This window comes from Rhineura floridana, chromosome 1, assembly GCF_030035675.1.
Source record: "Rhineura floridana isolate rRhiFlo1 chromosome 1, rRhiFlo1.hap2, whole genome shotgun sequence".
Taxonomy (NCBI): domain Eukaryota; kingdom Metazoa; phylum Chordata; class Lepidosauria; order Squamata; family Rhineuridae; genus Rhineura; species Rhineura floridana.
The window spans coordinates 216,324,484-216,340,693 of record NC_084480.1 but is presented as its reverse complement, the minus strand read 5'-3'; the positions used below and the strand labels follow the sequence as shown (position 1 = coordinate 216,340,693).

Here is a 16,210-nt window from a genome sequence, read left to right as displayed (position 1 = left end):
TCCAAGAAAGTGCTGATCCTAGAGAAACGAACAGTCGGAGTTACCGATATCAAACTGAAAGCTGCCATCGAGCCTACACCGTGGCGGGACTGAGCCCCTTGATTCCCGCATGAGGGATATGGAATGATGTTGCGTAGCGCTTTGTCCCAGATAACCACAATGTCCAGACTGGTATAATTGCTCTTTATTGCTTCATAAGACAAGCATACGTAGTACAAGTCAACACCTCTTTTCTCTTCAGTAACGTAACATTCCCCCACACTGAGCTGTTCCTTGCTCCTGGTTTATATGGCCTTGAGCAGTTAATCATCGGCTGATAGCCAGCAGCTGCTGCCTGCTGCACACAATTAACCCCTCACTGTCGTTTAGGAAGAATAGACATAAACCCTGGCCGGCAATTGCCAACAGTCCCCACCTCTTCCTATAAGACTTTGTTTTCATACATTAAGGTACAGACTATACATAGGCATATCACGCATAGCGACTTCGGTTTAGTCATGAAATCAGCCAGTCGTATGCGAGTTTGGTTATTACACACATGTGATTAACAACGTTTCCCCTTCATTGTCTTGTGCTGTCTCACCCTCTCTCATTTGGGACCGAACAAAAAACGTTTGGTGTCCATGTGTTGTCTTTTACCTTCACATTATTACATACTTTGAATCTTTCAGGAGGTCTGCCCTTGTTTACCCTTTCAGACCTTCTGACTGTTATTAGGGGCTTTTCTTTTTCTGGTTCGTCTATGGGATGCACACTACGCTCCTCTTCCTATTGTTTGATTTCTGGGTCTGTCCTCCTATCCCCTCTATCCCTACACCAGTGTTTGTGTCTAATTCAGGTATTGTTATATTTGCATTGTGTGAGTTTCCCAGTTCCACCTGTACCCTGGTCTGCCAATCTTGTTCCTGGGCTTGCACACTCCTGCTTAAACTCACTTTTCTTTGATTTGGTAGCCAGATGCGATAAAATGCATGTTGGAACCCGAGCATGACTCCCTTTTGTGCCCTGGGAACCAACTTTCCTGTTCGTTTTCCCTTTGGCACATGCACACAACACTGAGCACGCGAATGTGCTGTAGCCTGGGCTTCTCACCATGCAATTTTTCATAAGGTGACATTTGTATGGCCCTATGGTATAATCTATTTTGTATGTATGTTGCATACATCATGCCTTCGCCCCAAAAAGAGTGTGGCAAGTTTGCATCTTTCAGCATAGCCCTGGTACCATCCTGCAATGCTCTTTTTTCTCTCTCTACGAAACCGTTTTGGTGAGGAGAAAATGGGGCCGTTAGCGCGTGTTCTATTCCTTCTGTGCGCAAATACAGCTCAAACGACTGGCTAGTGAACTCTCCCCCTTGATCTGAATGCATTTGTCTTATATGTGTACCGTGTTGTCTTTAAACCCTGTTTATGAATAGTTTCAACTTTCCTTAGGCCTCATTCTTGGCTTTTAGTAAATATACGGTACAAAAACGAGTATATTCATCCAATATGACCAGGACGTAGCGGGCTCCACCCTGGGACCTTTGAAATGGGCCTGCGAGATCCACATTATTGTTTGATATGGCCTAGTGGTATGGCTCTCCGCTTCCTTACATGCAGGAGCCACAGTGGCCTTGGTTCCTTTACAGATCTCACAGTCTATGTACTTCTGCCTTTTTTCTGTATTTCTCTGTCCTTGTCTCTTACTAGAGATAGGAGTAAGAATGAATCGAGTTCTCTGTAGAATATACGGGTTCCTTTTGATTTTTTTTTCTCAACGGGAGTGAGAGCTGTTCGTAGAAAACAATGGAGGAAGCTAGGTTGCCAGTGTGTCCACTCGGAAACAAAAGGTGGCAACAAAAATAGTAGTTCTGTTCTCTATAACTAACGTAGCAGTGTGTGTGTGTGTAGAATGGTGTGTTTCGGGGAAAAAACATTTGCCATAATCTCGATATCAACCGTTGCGGAAGGCCTGTAGGTCAGTGGTGGGGCATTTTGCCTTGCATACAGAAGGTCCCAGGTTCAATCCCTGGCGTCTCCGGGTAGGGCTGGGAAAGACTCCTTGAAACTCTGCTACACTGTAGTCAGTGTAGACAATTGTGAGCTAGATGGACCGTTTGGCCTGGTTCCTGTGTTCAGACAGATCATTACACCCATATTACAGGTTTGGAGAGGGGCTTATGATACCCACGCAATGTACTCCACCTTAATTTTTCAAATGAAGAGTTGAGGCTCGTTTGGGTTACAAACAACAAAACAAAAACAATACGAAACATTCCTTAGGTTGCAACAAAAATCATAAAATTCCCCCGCCCTGATCTAGTAACTGCGTACAGAAACGTTGCTATTTTAACGGTTTAAATACTCAAATTACACTTTCACACGAAATAAAACCTAAACTAGAAAGAGCAATATATGTTATATTACAATGTTGATTCTGTTGCGATCTTTTGCGGATGAACGGGAGGAGGCAGGGCATTCTTGCTAAAACCTCATTCGGTTCCCATATGCATCTCTGACTTACTTAATATTAATTATTAGATTTATATCCTGCTTTTCCTCCAAGAAGGAGCCCACGGAACATCAAAACATGATCTTCCAAGCCTACCCGGAAGATCTTTTCTGTGCGCGAGTACAGTGTGATTAGTATATGGTAGCCTTCCTTCCGCCTCCGGGTTAAGGGATAAAAGGTCAACCGGAAGTTAAGAGTAGAACGATGGTGGCGCGGAGGGTTCGCACCATGGCGGGGAGAAAGGATGGTGTCGAGGTTGTTTCTGCAGCCGTCCTTTCCTCAGACGAAGAAAGCGACGAGGCTCCAGAGGAGGTTACCTTCGAAAGCGCGCGAGTCGCGGCTGAGACAGCGCGCCGATTGGCTGGGGAGTTCGCGCGCAGGTAATGCAAAGCGAGAGAATCTCTCCATTCCGTGACCAGCACAAAATGCCACCGTTTCTGCTTTCGGGATGCCACCACATCGGTCTAGGTAATGGTAGTAGCCGTATTAAGTTGCCCGACGCATGATCTCCCTATCCTGTGGTTGGGACGTGCTACCGAGCGCTGCTGTGGCAGCATTGAGCCCGTCGGCAAGACTAAGACGGAGAGGGAAACTGACATTGCCGTCTCTTGGGCGTTAAAAGAGCTGCAGCATTTTGTTTTTCTTCGTCCTGCTCCGGATAGCTTTGACCTGTAAGAACGCGCATGTTTGTATGGTAGGAAAATAGTAACAGGTTTACGGAGAGCTTGAAGCGACAGGGAGTTGGTGCACACAACCATCCCAGGCTTCTCCTGTAAAGAAGATAGATTTTCTATACATACCGAACCAGAAAATGTTGGCTGTGATTCCACCCAGAGAGACTTCATTTTATTTATTCATCTAACTTTGTCAAAAATTCTGGGTGGGATTTTTCGTGGCAGATGTTGTTTGCTGGAAGTAAATTTAAACATAATGCATAGTTCATGTTATAAATACAATTTACCTGTACTGCATTCCCTCCCTACTCAACACAGAGTTATGACTATTGCGATGATGCATCCTTTCCCCCTGATTGCTCTGGTTAACTGTTTTCTCTAACTCTGTAGACTGTGTTTGGTACAAACGCTCATAATTTGAATCAAATATATATTGATTCTTTGCATGCTCATGGCCTCTTATGATCATCATTGTCATCTTATTTGCTGTCTTAGAGAGAAGACTACCTTGAAAGAAAAGAGACGACAGAGAGAAGAACTATTTAAGGAGCAAAAGGTTGTGATGTTGCACCTCCTTTCTCTGCTTTTTGTACCTACCAATCTCCCACATGCTGTGTAACATTTAATAGTTGTCCCATACTGCACTTAGACACCATGAAACTGAGATAATCTCATCAATACTCATTCCCGAGGTGCTCTATCGAAGGTGCCTGTGTGAGGGAATGGCATGTGTAAAGGCATTTTAAAGTGTATTTTTATAGTATTTTATTACTATGTTGTATTCAGGATGTTGTTTGGTTCTTGTATTGTTTGTATGTTTTTGTTTTTTGAGTTATGGTATTTATTGTATTTATATATTGTCCTTGCTTTTACCTTTTATGTACACCGCCCAGAGAGCCTTCGGGCTTCGGGCGGTATATAAATTAAATTAAATAAATAAATAAATATACAAATGTTGCTTGCAAACTAACTTTCATGTTTTCCCAACTCTCAAAAAACAAGGTTTAATATTTAAAAACCAATGAAATGTTATATACATTCAGTTTTGGACCACTTGTTACTTTAATAATAGACTCTATTAATGTAAACTGTTTCACTATATTTTTATTCATTAAAATCCTAGCCCCTTGCTTTTTTGTGTGGCAATTTACAGCAGTACACACAGGATCCAACACAGGCACTGTGTTGCTCAAAATTGTAATACCTTTCTAACACAGTAAACTCTTTCTTTGTTCACTCCTATCAGAGTGCTCTTATGAGGTCCCATAAACAAAGTTAAGAGGCTGGATTAAAAAATGACCTAGGCAATGTCATTCCGGGTCAGGAAAAAACTCTATCAACTGCTGTGTCCTTAAAACAGCAGGCAACCAGATTCCTCTGGGAAGTTTACAAAGTATGATAGTGATAACCTGCCCTCAGCAAAATTGAAAGATGACCCCTTCCTTTTCCCCCATGATGAGACTTATGTGATATTTTAATCTAGGATATCATGAACCTTAAGTAAATGTCTTGTATATAGCCCAGCTATTTGGTCTTTCAGCCACAAAAGGGCAAAGACAACTGAGATTTCCACATGAAGCCTATTCCCCTATCCCACAATAAAACATGGTTTGGTGCCAGTCTATCCACACATGAACATATGCTAGCAACAATCGGCTAGGTTAGGCATACAATTACTCATAACGGTTATTAGAAATAAACCTTGACTTGCTAAAGTTGGTTCTTTTTAGAAAAGAAAGCTGCTTCCTGAAAATGTGTTAGAGGAGTTGGCATCATCAACACAGAAAAGGTAAGCGAAAGATGTTCTGGGGCACAAACAAATATTCCAGTAAGACTGAATTGTGTGTTGCCTTTGGCTGCAATTCAGAGAAATGGGACTGCAGTTAATTAATCAAATGCTGTAGGGTATGCATGCAGTTTTGTGTAGCCTGAAAGAGAGCTGGATTATGTCCTACCCTTAAAAATGTTTCTAAGAATTAAGGGATTTCATCATCATAACTTTATTTGTATGCTGCCTTTCCACAACAACAACGAAATTGTGCTCAAAGTGGTTTAAAACAGAGAACAGCAGTAAATCTCAAAATCAACAATGGCAAGAATTTCCTTTGGACAGGGATTTTGCACAGTCTAGTTCGTAGACACTTGCAGAAATCTTTGTTTTCCAATAATATTCATGATAAGTAAGCACATCTGTTAACTGTATTTGCAATATATTAGCACAGTAAAGAAAAGTGCACATTGTGTTTTATATAAATGTGCCATTGCTGGATTTGAGAATAATTGGTCAATAGATTCTTTACTAAATTGTCGTATGGTTTTAAATTGTTTATTCTATGCTCTGCAATGGCCTATGGCTAAAAGCAAATAAAGCACTCTCTGACTAAATGTCTTCCTAAGTTCGGCTTTTTTTTCCCTTAGCAAAAACCAGCCATCTGACGCACCTGAGCAAGGTATGTGTACAGTTCTGCCCAAGATTAAATTAGCTTTATTCTATACTTTGTATAATAAGTATTTGCATCTATTTGACAATGTCAGTATATTACTATTACTCATTAAATGTGGAGGTGCTAAATGTTTTTGGCTTTCTCATTCATCTTTTGGTTTGTGATATTACTTTTCCTTTCCACAAAACGCATAGTGCTGTAAACTGTGTTAATTCACATAGCCACTTTAAATGTGCTGGGCCCTAAAGTAACTGCACCTCATTTTCTGATAAGTGACCACTAGCTTCTCTTACCACATGTATTTGTGAATAGTTTAGTTCCTAAAAGGCTTAAAAATACTTGAGTCCAGATGGTATCCATTGTGATGTGTAAAATCTTGAGGATAGTATCAATTGTTTTGATAGGTCAGAATGTTGAAGATGAGTCTGAAAGTGAGCATGGCAAAAAAGATACAAAAGGCAGCAGTGGAGAAGAAAAAATAGCAACTAGGTATGGATGAGCAATTTTTACTTAGTATGTCAATTGATTCACTCTGACCTGCTCTGGAAGTATTTCTGACTTTATTATTCCATGATATACCATAACAATTTGGTAGCAAAATGTCAAATCACAGAGAAATTCTGTTGCGTATCAATTGTATAAAATACAGCGTTCTCAGCATGCAAGATTTGGATAGTTCTATCCATTAGTTCAAGAACACCTTGGAAGGTGGTGTGTTTTACATGAAGAAGGGTCCACATTTAATCAATACAATCTGCTTTAAAAAAAAAATCAGATATTGGAGAGCCACTGCCAGTCAGAAAAGACAGTACTGACATAAGGCACCTTTATTTATTTAGAATTGCTTAGATCCCATTTGATCACTCAAGAGGCTCTTTATTCATTTGATGGAAAAGCATAGTATGTTTTGAATAAGCCTGAATTTTGGTGAATCTGTGTTGTGATCTAGAAAAGAAATTACCTAATTTTACTTTGATAAATGAAGGCTTCAATTGAAACATTGTTTTCAAGCAATTTCTGAAGTAACAGAGGCTTGAAAATGTGCCACCATAAACATAGGTAGATGTTGCTACCACACATTTACATCCATATTATGGCATCCCCCCCCCCCCCAAAAGGGCATCTCCATTTTAGTATGAAAATATAAGCTTAGCGGCTGTCCCATGTACTTACAAAACCATCCTGTATGGGATGTCACTGTACGAGCCAAGCATCTGAAGTAGTGCACATGGAGGTAAGCCTAAACCTATTAAGTAATAATCTCTGAACTATGAACACCTAGTTCATCAAATTAAAGGTACAGTAGGGCCCCGCTTCTCAGGACCCCACTTGTCGGCATCCCGCTAATATGGCACCAGCGGGGCGATCAGCGGCACTTGATCTGCACGGGAAGAAGGGAAGATCAGCTGTAGCGCACTACAGCTGATCCGCTTTTCGGCGGTTTTCGTTTTCCACCGGGGGTCTGGAACCTAACCTGCCGTATGAGTGGGGCCCTACTGTATTAATTTTGACTCTGAACCTAAGCCTTATGTATGAGATCTTGATGGCCCAAGTTTTGTTAATAGGAAAATAGCATATTTGATCAAGTGTAAAGAAGTTGGAAATTGGATAGAACATCCTGAATGTAGCTCTGCTTCAGTAAGATAAACTACATCACAGACAACTAAGCATTATTTTATCATTAGGATCCAAGAAAACTATATGGCTGTGCGTTTAAAAGATCAGGATTTAACCAACAAGCAGCAGCAAAGAGCCAAAGCCTTCATACGAAGACACCTCTATGGAGCAGGCTGCAATCGAACTACTGGTAAAGTGGCTTTTTGCTTGGTAATTTTGTAGTGCTACATATGTAACTTAATCTAATGATTCTCTTGTTTTTTCAGCAAACAAGTATTTTTCTGTTGCAAACAAGAAAAGTGTAGTCAAAAAAGCTGCATTCCAGTTTGTGAAAAACTCTTGGGGTAAGTTTTTTAAGTACCTCTTTTTGTGTGGATAGTGAACAAGGGCTGTAGTGGCATAGAAAAAATCCCCGATAAGGTGCTTGTCACGTAGAAGCAATTTAAAGGAGTTGTAAATGCTATGTTCAGGCTTCTTGAAAGGGGAAGTATTGAAAGGAACTGAAAAGCTGGTCAAAAATGAATTGCGTCTTTACACTATTTCTTACATTGATGTGTTTGTGATTAAGAAACTCATGTGAAGAGCCACTGCTCAGTGGTAGAACACATGCTTTTCAGATGTTCCCAGGTTCAATCTACAGCATATCCAAATTGTAAAGGGGAAGACTCCCCTGTCATACAACCCTAGAGAACTGCTGCTGGTCAATGTAGACAATACTGAGCTAGACAGACCAACGCTTTGACTTTGGTGTAAGTCAGATTCTTATGTTCCTAAAGAAGTCTTGCTTTCTGTCTGTGGGTGATTCAAGATGACAAGTTAATTCAAGATGGTGGAATTATCTGACAGTGACCATATAAATTCCAGGTCAGATGTAGTATTTCTGAGCATAGTGCTCAAAGCACCTTGTTCTCTCTCTGTCACAAATACAAACAAATATCATCCCGCTAAGGTAGAGAGCTATTTTCTAGATATTGTATAATGAAGGGGCTGAGAGAATTGTAGCTTGCCTACTGCCATGTGGCAAGTTCTTGAATGATATGAGACTTGTTAAACCAAAACTTACTTCATGTACTTAGCTTTTACTTGTCAGAGGCTCTCACATAGGTAGGAATGTTTGGGATTCTAGTGTATTTTGCCATTAGGCTGCCTTAATTCTACTTTTCAAATGAAATTCCTATTAGCAATGAAAATAATTCAATAATGAAGCATTTGTACGGAAAGCTTAAGATCACATTAAGGAAGGCTAATGTACTGTAATTCAAAATCATGGATGGGATAGGGGCAGTAGCACATCTGAGCTTCTTTAATAGACAGTTTGAAAGGGACATGGCAGCAGCTGTTCGTAAACCCCTAGAAGTTTGGCAGAAGTCCCAGCTACATTTCAAATCAACCTTTTTTCCCCCCAGGTCGAATGGAAAAGCAAAAAGCTAAGCAGTTTACAAAGCACTGGGTTTCTTCAACGATAAACTCCTGAAACATATTGGCTGCATTTTGACATGTTGTTGTGGAAAATATCATCTTGAGGACTTGCGTTTGAGTTTACATTGCATAAAAGCTATAGTCAATATGCTTTCTTACAAAATATGTTTAAAATTATAGAAAGTTTTGATGGTACAATAGTGTTCATTACATTTTAAAGCTTAAATGTATATGCTGCTTTTTGGATAAAGATTTAGTCCTTGCTAGTCTCTTCTTCAATGTGTAATATAGCATTTTATCTTTTTGTGTTTAAAGGATGGCTTCTCAAGGAAATATTGCACAGTAATTAAATAGAGTGAGGGCTTTATCATGTTTGTATTGTGCATCCTCCCCAAAGTAGTATAGTGTACTTAGTAGTTTTTCACATTTAATCTGAATTTAAGAATGCAAGTCTTTTCCTCAGCTTGCTTAACTGTGCAAGGAATTTTATACCATTCCACAGGAATTGTTTTATATTCTGAGCTTTTTTTTTTTTAATCTCTTAATTCTTACAGCTGCAAAGGTATGCGTAAGCAATATCTGCTGGAACAACAGAAGGCAGAGGTACTGATATAAGTGAAATTCTCAATTGTTAAAAATGGGATGCAAAAGAAAAAAATAGAATTGTACAAAATTAAAAAACCCATTTGCTCAATATGGATTTTAAAAATCCAGTTTCTTGGCAGTGAATTTCAACTTTCACATACAACTCTACACTCCTGTGTGCAATGAAGATAATGTATTTCTTCTGAAAGTTACCCCTCACATACTGCTATACTTTGATATTATCTGAACAAGACTGACAAACGCAGGCAGTTCTGACCTCTTATGAGGTGGTTCTTTAAACCATTTTTAATACAAAGGGGCCACCATAATTAGGTGCCACAATATGATTTGTCCCCTACCCATGATACTTTCTTTATAACTCTAAATGCAAGTTTAGAGATTTGCCTATGCCAAGTCCAAAACACAACACAAGCAAAAAGGTAAGGTAACCATCCTACCATATGTAGAAGTATTTAATGGCTGGTTAATTATATCACTACATTTTATTGCAATAGAGTACTCATTTAAGCACTTTAAAAATGCAGGGTGTACAAAGATTAAATTAAGACTGAAACTGACTAAATATTTGGTTTTTATATAAATAGGCCATAACCACACTGTGTTGACATATAATACTGTTATAATACAACAGTTAAACAGGTGAGTCTACAACGTAAGTTGTCTGCAGTTAAACAAGAAACAGAGTTGAAAAGACCATGTTAAAACAAAAACCACTAGGAAACAGGTTGAGATTGTAAGTAGCAACGAACATATTCACTCAGCTCCTGAGTATTTCAAGTTTTACAGTACACATTAAAAATATTTCTTCCCATCAATACTATACAGCCAAACTGTCAGGTACTTATGCATTTTGCAAATTACACTGATTGATCTATGTAATAATGGGGGTGGAAGTTGGCAAATTATCCTGCTTGAAGTTTACATCACCCACATACTAACACATCCACAACATTATCTATTTTGTCCCACCTTCTATGAAGGCAAGACTTTTTTGGTTTGTTTGGAACAATTCAAAGGTTTGTCAATCTGATGTTACCGATGATATTTAACTCTGGTTAAAGATGGAAAATTTCTCCTAACAGTAGGTTAGAAAAACATTTGCATCATGCTGTAAACTAGGAAGCAATGTAAAGCAACAGATCTGTCCTTAGTACATAATTTAAAAAATCTGAACTCCAATCAGCAGAGCTGGTCTACATGTTGAATATAGCCACATTATACACCTTGGACATCTTCGTATGCATAGCTAGTGTAGATAATCTTCCACTGTGGCAAATGCACAGGATCCAATTCCTGACCGGGCCATCAATCCTAGACACTGTGAAGCCTGTCCCATCGCAAGAGCAAGTGGAGGTTGCTTTGGTAGATTGTGCGTCTCTGAAAAGATTTTGTAATATGTTATACTCCACAGCAGGGGGAAAACTTTACTCCAATTATTTTTCGAGAAAAATATCCTGCTTCCAGAGTTACTAAATTGGACTATAAATTCTTCCCAACATCCCAAAATAAATTTGCCAGGATGACACCACTGATACAAATTTCAAGTCATTTCTAGTCTATTCATAGAAGGCATCAATTGTTACAGGTGCTTCAATATGTGGATATCCAACTATACATTAGTTTTATGGTAAGTATCAAAACCTGATGAATAATTTACAGGTTATTCTTAAAATTGAGATATCCATTGCATAATGTCAAAAATTGTATCATTTGACTGATTTGGGGAATTTACCATGTAAATATTAAAGTATTAAAAAAACACGCCCATGATGGAAATAGGTATATAATTTGGACACTGACTGATAAATGAGGCACAAAGGGAAATGCTGGAAATTTTGACATTCTCATCATTTACTATTTTGGGCACAGAATACCACAATTGCTTTATGTTAGCACATTTGTTATGTTAAGTTATGAAGACAACTGGTAAACCTTACCTAGTATTGCACTGTTGAGAACTGAACACACAGGCTCTCTCTGAATGGGGTCCAGCTGATTTCCTACTGGACTACTCCAGGGATCTGAATATGCAAGTAAACTGAATGCATCCTGTTGAGAAATCAGGGTCGATTTTGTCACGATCAAAGTTCATGCCCAGTTAAAATAAAGAGTATTTTCTGTATTATTTTTTATCTTCCTCAAATCAAATTCAAACTCATGGTAGAGGACACAGTTTAATATTTGCCAAAATGTAAATTCCAAATACACATCTTTAAAATGAAAAATGTTACATCTGTAATAAAAAAAACTAAAAGTCCTAAACACAACATGAGATGGCCAGGCGAGTGGAGGTGGGGCAGAAGGTGTTTGTAAGAAAAAGGAAGCTGATTTCATTTAGTCATTTTACACAGGAATTTTCCACTACATTCTCTAGAAAATGTTACATTTGATTTCTCTGTTGGCTTACACAGAACAAAAAACCAGAGCAGTTTCCCAATACCTAAAACACAAGTCAAACTACTTTTCAGACATACGTTGTACTAGTTTTGTTATTCTAGTATTTGACATGAAGAAATGGGCGCAGTCATATTAATGCTTCAGAAAGAACAAGTCAGTTTGTGCTTTTCCCAACCCCTCTTCCTTGGCATAGATCACACTGCACTTGCAGACCAAAGCATATCTGTGTGAAAATAACAATACATCAATTACCACAAGTTCACTCGAAAGGCATTTTAACTTACTTTGAGCATTTTTTTATTTGCTGTGTTTTTGCCACACTCTCTTCTTAACTGCTCACTCATGGCTTGCAGTTCTCTGCCAAAGTGAATCATTCTTTCAATAGCTGCTTGGCTACCTCCACAAAGTTGACGTCTTAACTGACTGGAATCAACCTCTGTAAGAATGAGAAGGCACTATCACTAATACAGCACAACGAGAACATGTAGTGTTTTGACTATATACGGACTCATTTAATAGTCAAAAGAATGACTGTGGTTGAACAATTCAGAGTTTGGACTTATGCTTTTAAGACTTGAATTTCTAGGCCACTTTACAACTTTGAGAAATGCAAAGCAGCACACAGAGTAATTGCAACATATGTAAAACCAATAGGAAACAGCATAATACATAGTAAACAGCCACCACCATGCAGCACAAAATTTTAACAGGTGTGGCAGAATAAAAATAGTTTTTGTTGTTTTCAAGGAGCCAATGATGTGGATCTGGAAAGTTTTCTTGGGAAGCAGTTCAACACCAAAACTGCATTGTTCCTAGCAACTGAGATCTTGTGATGAGGCCAGCAAGATTATAACATACATTCTGGAAATGGAACTATTTAAGTAACGAAGATAGGCCTTGGCCACAAGGAAGTATTGGCTGAAAGTAGAAGCTAATTAGGCATGTTTAGGGTGTTTATAGTAGCCCAGTGGATAAAAACATAAGAACTATTCCAAAATTGGCTTTTGAGTTTGCTTTTCCCTTCTTCCCTCCCTGCCCCTTTCACCTTGTGTGTCATGTTTTTTAGATTGTAAGCCTGCAGGAAGGGACTCTTGTATTAACTGATTGTATGTAAGCAATGTTGGGAGACTTTTTGGCTGCAGAGTGAGGTACAAATGCAATCAACAAACAAGTAAGTATGTTCCCCATGCTACATTATAAGCTGATGATGAAATGTCTCTCATATTCAGAAGCAGCTATCTGTGAAGTATGCAAAACAACTGTCCAAGAAAACAGTAACACCTCCTTGTGTTCGTGGAACCAGATCCTGACCAATGTAAATAGTACTGCTTATGTAAATGACTCTTAAGGGGTGATAAGCTGTCTTAAACCATGCAGCTGATTTTAGGATTTGCTGGTTGATAAAATAAGTATTTGAAATGGCATGTTCTGGTCTCACCACACCTCAAGGTAATATGCTACTGTTTCAGACAGGCTGGGTTTCAAAGAATTGGCCCATGTGTGCATAAAACCATTTGCATGTGCATGAAAACTGTGACAATTTCCCCTTCAGCCTAGAAGCACTTGTGCTATGTTGGATCCCCTCCAGAGATCCCATAACTTTCAGAAGCAACCCTTCAGTGCCCCCTCTACCATAGGGAGCTTGCTGCAGGAGAAACAGTACCTTTTTCTTTATAAAAGTGCTACAGAACCATGTATTTGGATATGCGCAATGTAAGCAACTTTTTAAAAAACTAAATAGTGCCAAAAATGTGGGTGGGGTGGGGAGAGAAAATAGGAGCATTAGTTGTCACAGACACTCCAATACAAACCCACAACAATAGCACTAAAATTTACAGTTATTGCAACAGTGGTGCTTGGAGGGTGTGTGTATTTGGCTTTTCCGACATACACCTTGGAGCACGACAAAAACCTGAAAAAACAAACTGATCACAGTGGAGTGCACACATTCACTAAATTTCTTCTATTCTCTCCCAAATGTAGTTCCCATTCCCACTATATCTAACCTTATTTATATTTAGATTGCTCTGTACCTTAAATGCTGGGTCAGTGCTTCTCCATAAGTCTGCAAGACAGGAAGGCTTTTGGGACCAACACCAAAAACACACTTGAACACTACCCTTATCATGCAAATGGAAATAGTGTCCATGTATTATATTGTCTATAGCACTGGTGAAATGATAGCTCATTATGTAGAACAACCTTCTCCAACCTGGTGCCATTTTAGACTATTAATATTTTTTCTTACCTGCCCTTCACCGTAAGGTCCCAGGGCAAGTTAAACAATTTAAAAATTCAATATTAAAAACAGTTAAAACAAATTACAGTCAGGAATAGGGTGGGTCCTGAAAACATGTATCTCAGCTGTCAAGGTAAAGAGGTGTCTTAAGCACACAACGGAAACTATATAATGAAGGTGCCTCAGTGAAAACGGAATAGCAGAACCTAGGTGCTGCAAAGAGAATGTCCTCTCTCATGCCACCACCACTCTGAAATTCTGAGGGTGGTGGAACGAGGGCTCCCTCTGCTGATCTTTACACCCAAGAGGCCTGCAACTCCCATCATGTCTGATCACTGGCCATGTTGGCTGGGGCTGATGGAAGCTGTAACCTGAAACATCTGGAGGGCTGGGGGAGACAGATGTACATTGTTTCTACCTCAGTCACTATCGCGAAAAATGTGATGCTGGTGTGGAGACCACACAATAAGAATTACATACAAACTGGTGTGGAAAAGACACAACACTCTTTCAAGCAGCATGTGTTTCATAGATCCATCTCTTCCAAGATTATATAAATTCAGAAGATGTTTTACAACAGCTGGGAAAGGAAGGGTCAGTATTTCAAGCCACAATGTTGAATGACAGAGTGAAAAGAATCCAATACAAACTAATTAAACATGCAGGTATTACATATATAGAAAGACTTCCCACTGAGTATTTTCACTGAAATGTAAAGTTAAGTAAAGCACTTGAGAGCTATCTGAACTACCTGAAAACAAGTTAGGTATGCCTAAATTTCATTTGGAAGTCATTGCAAGTAAATTAAACAAAACATATTGGTGGCAGTAGTAAATACGTAAGAAATTTTGCTGCAGACCCATTTCTGTGTCACATTCTTCCATTTCGTGATCATGTTTAGAACTACCGTTAAGGAAGCCATTGGATGACGTCTCAGCAACCCCATTGGAGTAGTGATCTGTTTCCATGTCTACATCATTGCTGAGAAGAGGAAAAATACATCATTAACTGTATAAAGATTTAGAAGTGAATCGCCTTGTAAATGTTCGCCTCACTATGTCCCATAACACAACTGTGGATAAATATCCATTTTACCACATATCTGCATCTGATGTATGATAAAATATTAGCTAATGATATTATACAGCCACAAGAGTGGCTATATACTATAGCCAGCGTGGATTTTTCACATTCCGCAATGTTAAATTGAAAATACCCCCCAAGCCATTCTGATGCTTCTGATAAGCTCATTTCAAAACAAAACCCTACAAATCTTATAGTCCTGAACTCAGAAACGCTTGCTTAACAACACTCTCAATTTTCATGGTGATACATAAAACAGTCAGAGAGAACCAAGAGTTCAAAGTCGAAAAAGAGAGAAAAAAAACCCCAGAGCCCTTTTGGACTTCTTTCTCTTGAGAGTTCTCATAATCTATTGAAATTCATTAAAAATCAGCCATGTTCACAGAGTACCTATAATCCTAATACTGACCTTGCCCCATACTCTGACCTTCATCTTCTGCAGTTTAAAAGTTAAAAAAATGCCTGTCTGATTTTTAATTAATTTAAGAAATTTTGGCTGGCAGCCTATAACACGGGGCATGCTCAGTAAGAGCCAGCTGTCAGTGTTCTAAAAGCCTCACAGCTGCTTGACTTGCCTAATCAGGGGACCCCACCCACTCCAGACTTTGATTTCACGTAAGACAGTCATGGCTTCCCTCAGAGAATCCTGGAAAGTGTAGTTTGTGAAGGGTGCTGAGAGGAGACTCCTGTTCCACTGAGAGTGCTTCAGTGGCCAGACTGCTTTAACAGTCAGCCACTCTCATTAAAGGTCTGTGAAGGAAACAGGGTGTCTCCTAGCAACTCTCAGCACCCTTCACTAACTACACTTCCCAAGATTCTTTGAGAGAAGCCATGACTGTCCAAAGTGAAATAAAGGCCTGGTGTGGATGTGGCCAGGGACAGCTTTAGTTTAAATTTGAGTGACAGGCTACACATGCCTGCTGTAGAATAAAAAGGTGGGGGGAAATGCTGAAAAACAATGATATTGTTCACAATGTCTTTCTTTTGGAAAGTAAAGGGGCTTCCCTTCTGCCCAGTGCCCACCCATCCAATCTCCTCCCCTCCCCTCCCTTGGGTCAGTGTTGGACTACGACCTGGGAGACCAGGGTTCGAATCCTCACACAGCCATGAAGCTCCCTGGGTGACCTTGGGCCAGTCACTGCCTCTCAGCCTCAGAGGAAGGCAATGGTAAAACCACCTCTGAATACTGTTTACCATGAAAAGCCTATTCATAGGGTCGCCATAGGTCAGGATCGACT

At 39.4% G+C, this 16,210-nt stretch overlaps 2 protein-coding genes across 3 annotated transcripts in view; one reads left to right on the top strand and one right to left on the bottom strand.

Moving 5' to 3' along the window:
• Window positions 1-2,646: 2,646 nt before the first annotated feature.
• Window positions 2,647-9,356, top strand: NOL7 (nucleolar protein 7). Of its 2 annotated transcripts, none has more exons than XM_061592787.1 (8): window positions 2,647-2,873; window positions 3,663-3,723; window positions 4,898-4,956; window positions 5,586-5,617; window positions 6,016-6,100; window positions 7,297-7,418; window positions 7,495-7,572; window positions 8,635-9,356. In XM_061592787.1, the coding sequence occupies exons 1-8, from the start codon at window positions 2,698-2,700 to the stop codon at window positions 8,700-8,702; spliced, it is 681 nt and encodes a 226-aa protein (XP_061448771.1). In that variant the 5' UTR covers window positions 2,647-2,697; the 3' UTR covers window positions 8,703-9,356. The 2 variants fall into 2 exon arrangements, with proteins under 2 accessions (XP_061448771.1, XP_061448778.1); XM_061592794.1 differs by having other exon boundaries at window positions 2,873-2,961.
• A 317-nt stretch (window positions 9,357-9,673) lies between these two features.
• Window positions 9,674-16,210, bottom strand: part of RANBP9 (RAN binding protein 9) — a 50,970-nt gene continuing 44,433 nt past the window's right edge. Inside the window, exons 11-14 of the mRNA XM_061592759.1 lie at window positions 14,749-14,870; window positions 11,935-12,086; window positions 11,191-11,302; window positions 9,674-10,630 (exon numbers count right to left, since the gene is read on the bottom strand). Coding sequence (XP_061448743.1) covers window positions 10,500-10,630; window positions 11,191-11,302; window positions 11,935-12,086; window positions 14,749-14,870 — 517 coding nt within the window. The 3' untranslated portion in view covers window positions 9,674-10,499. The remainder of the gene's footprint in view (window positions 10,631-11,190; window positions 11,303-11,934; window positions 12,087-14,748; window positions 14,871-16,210) is intronic.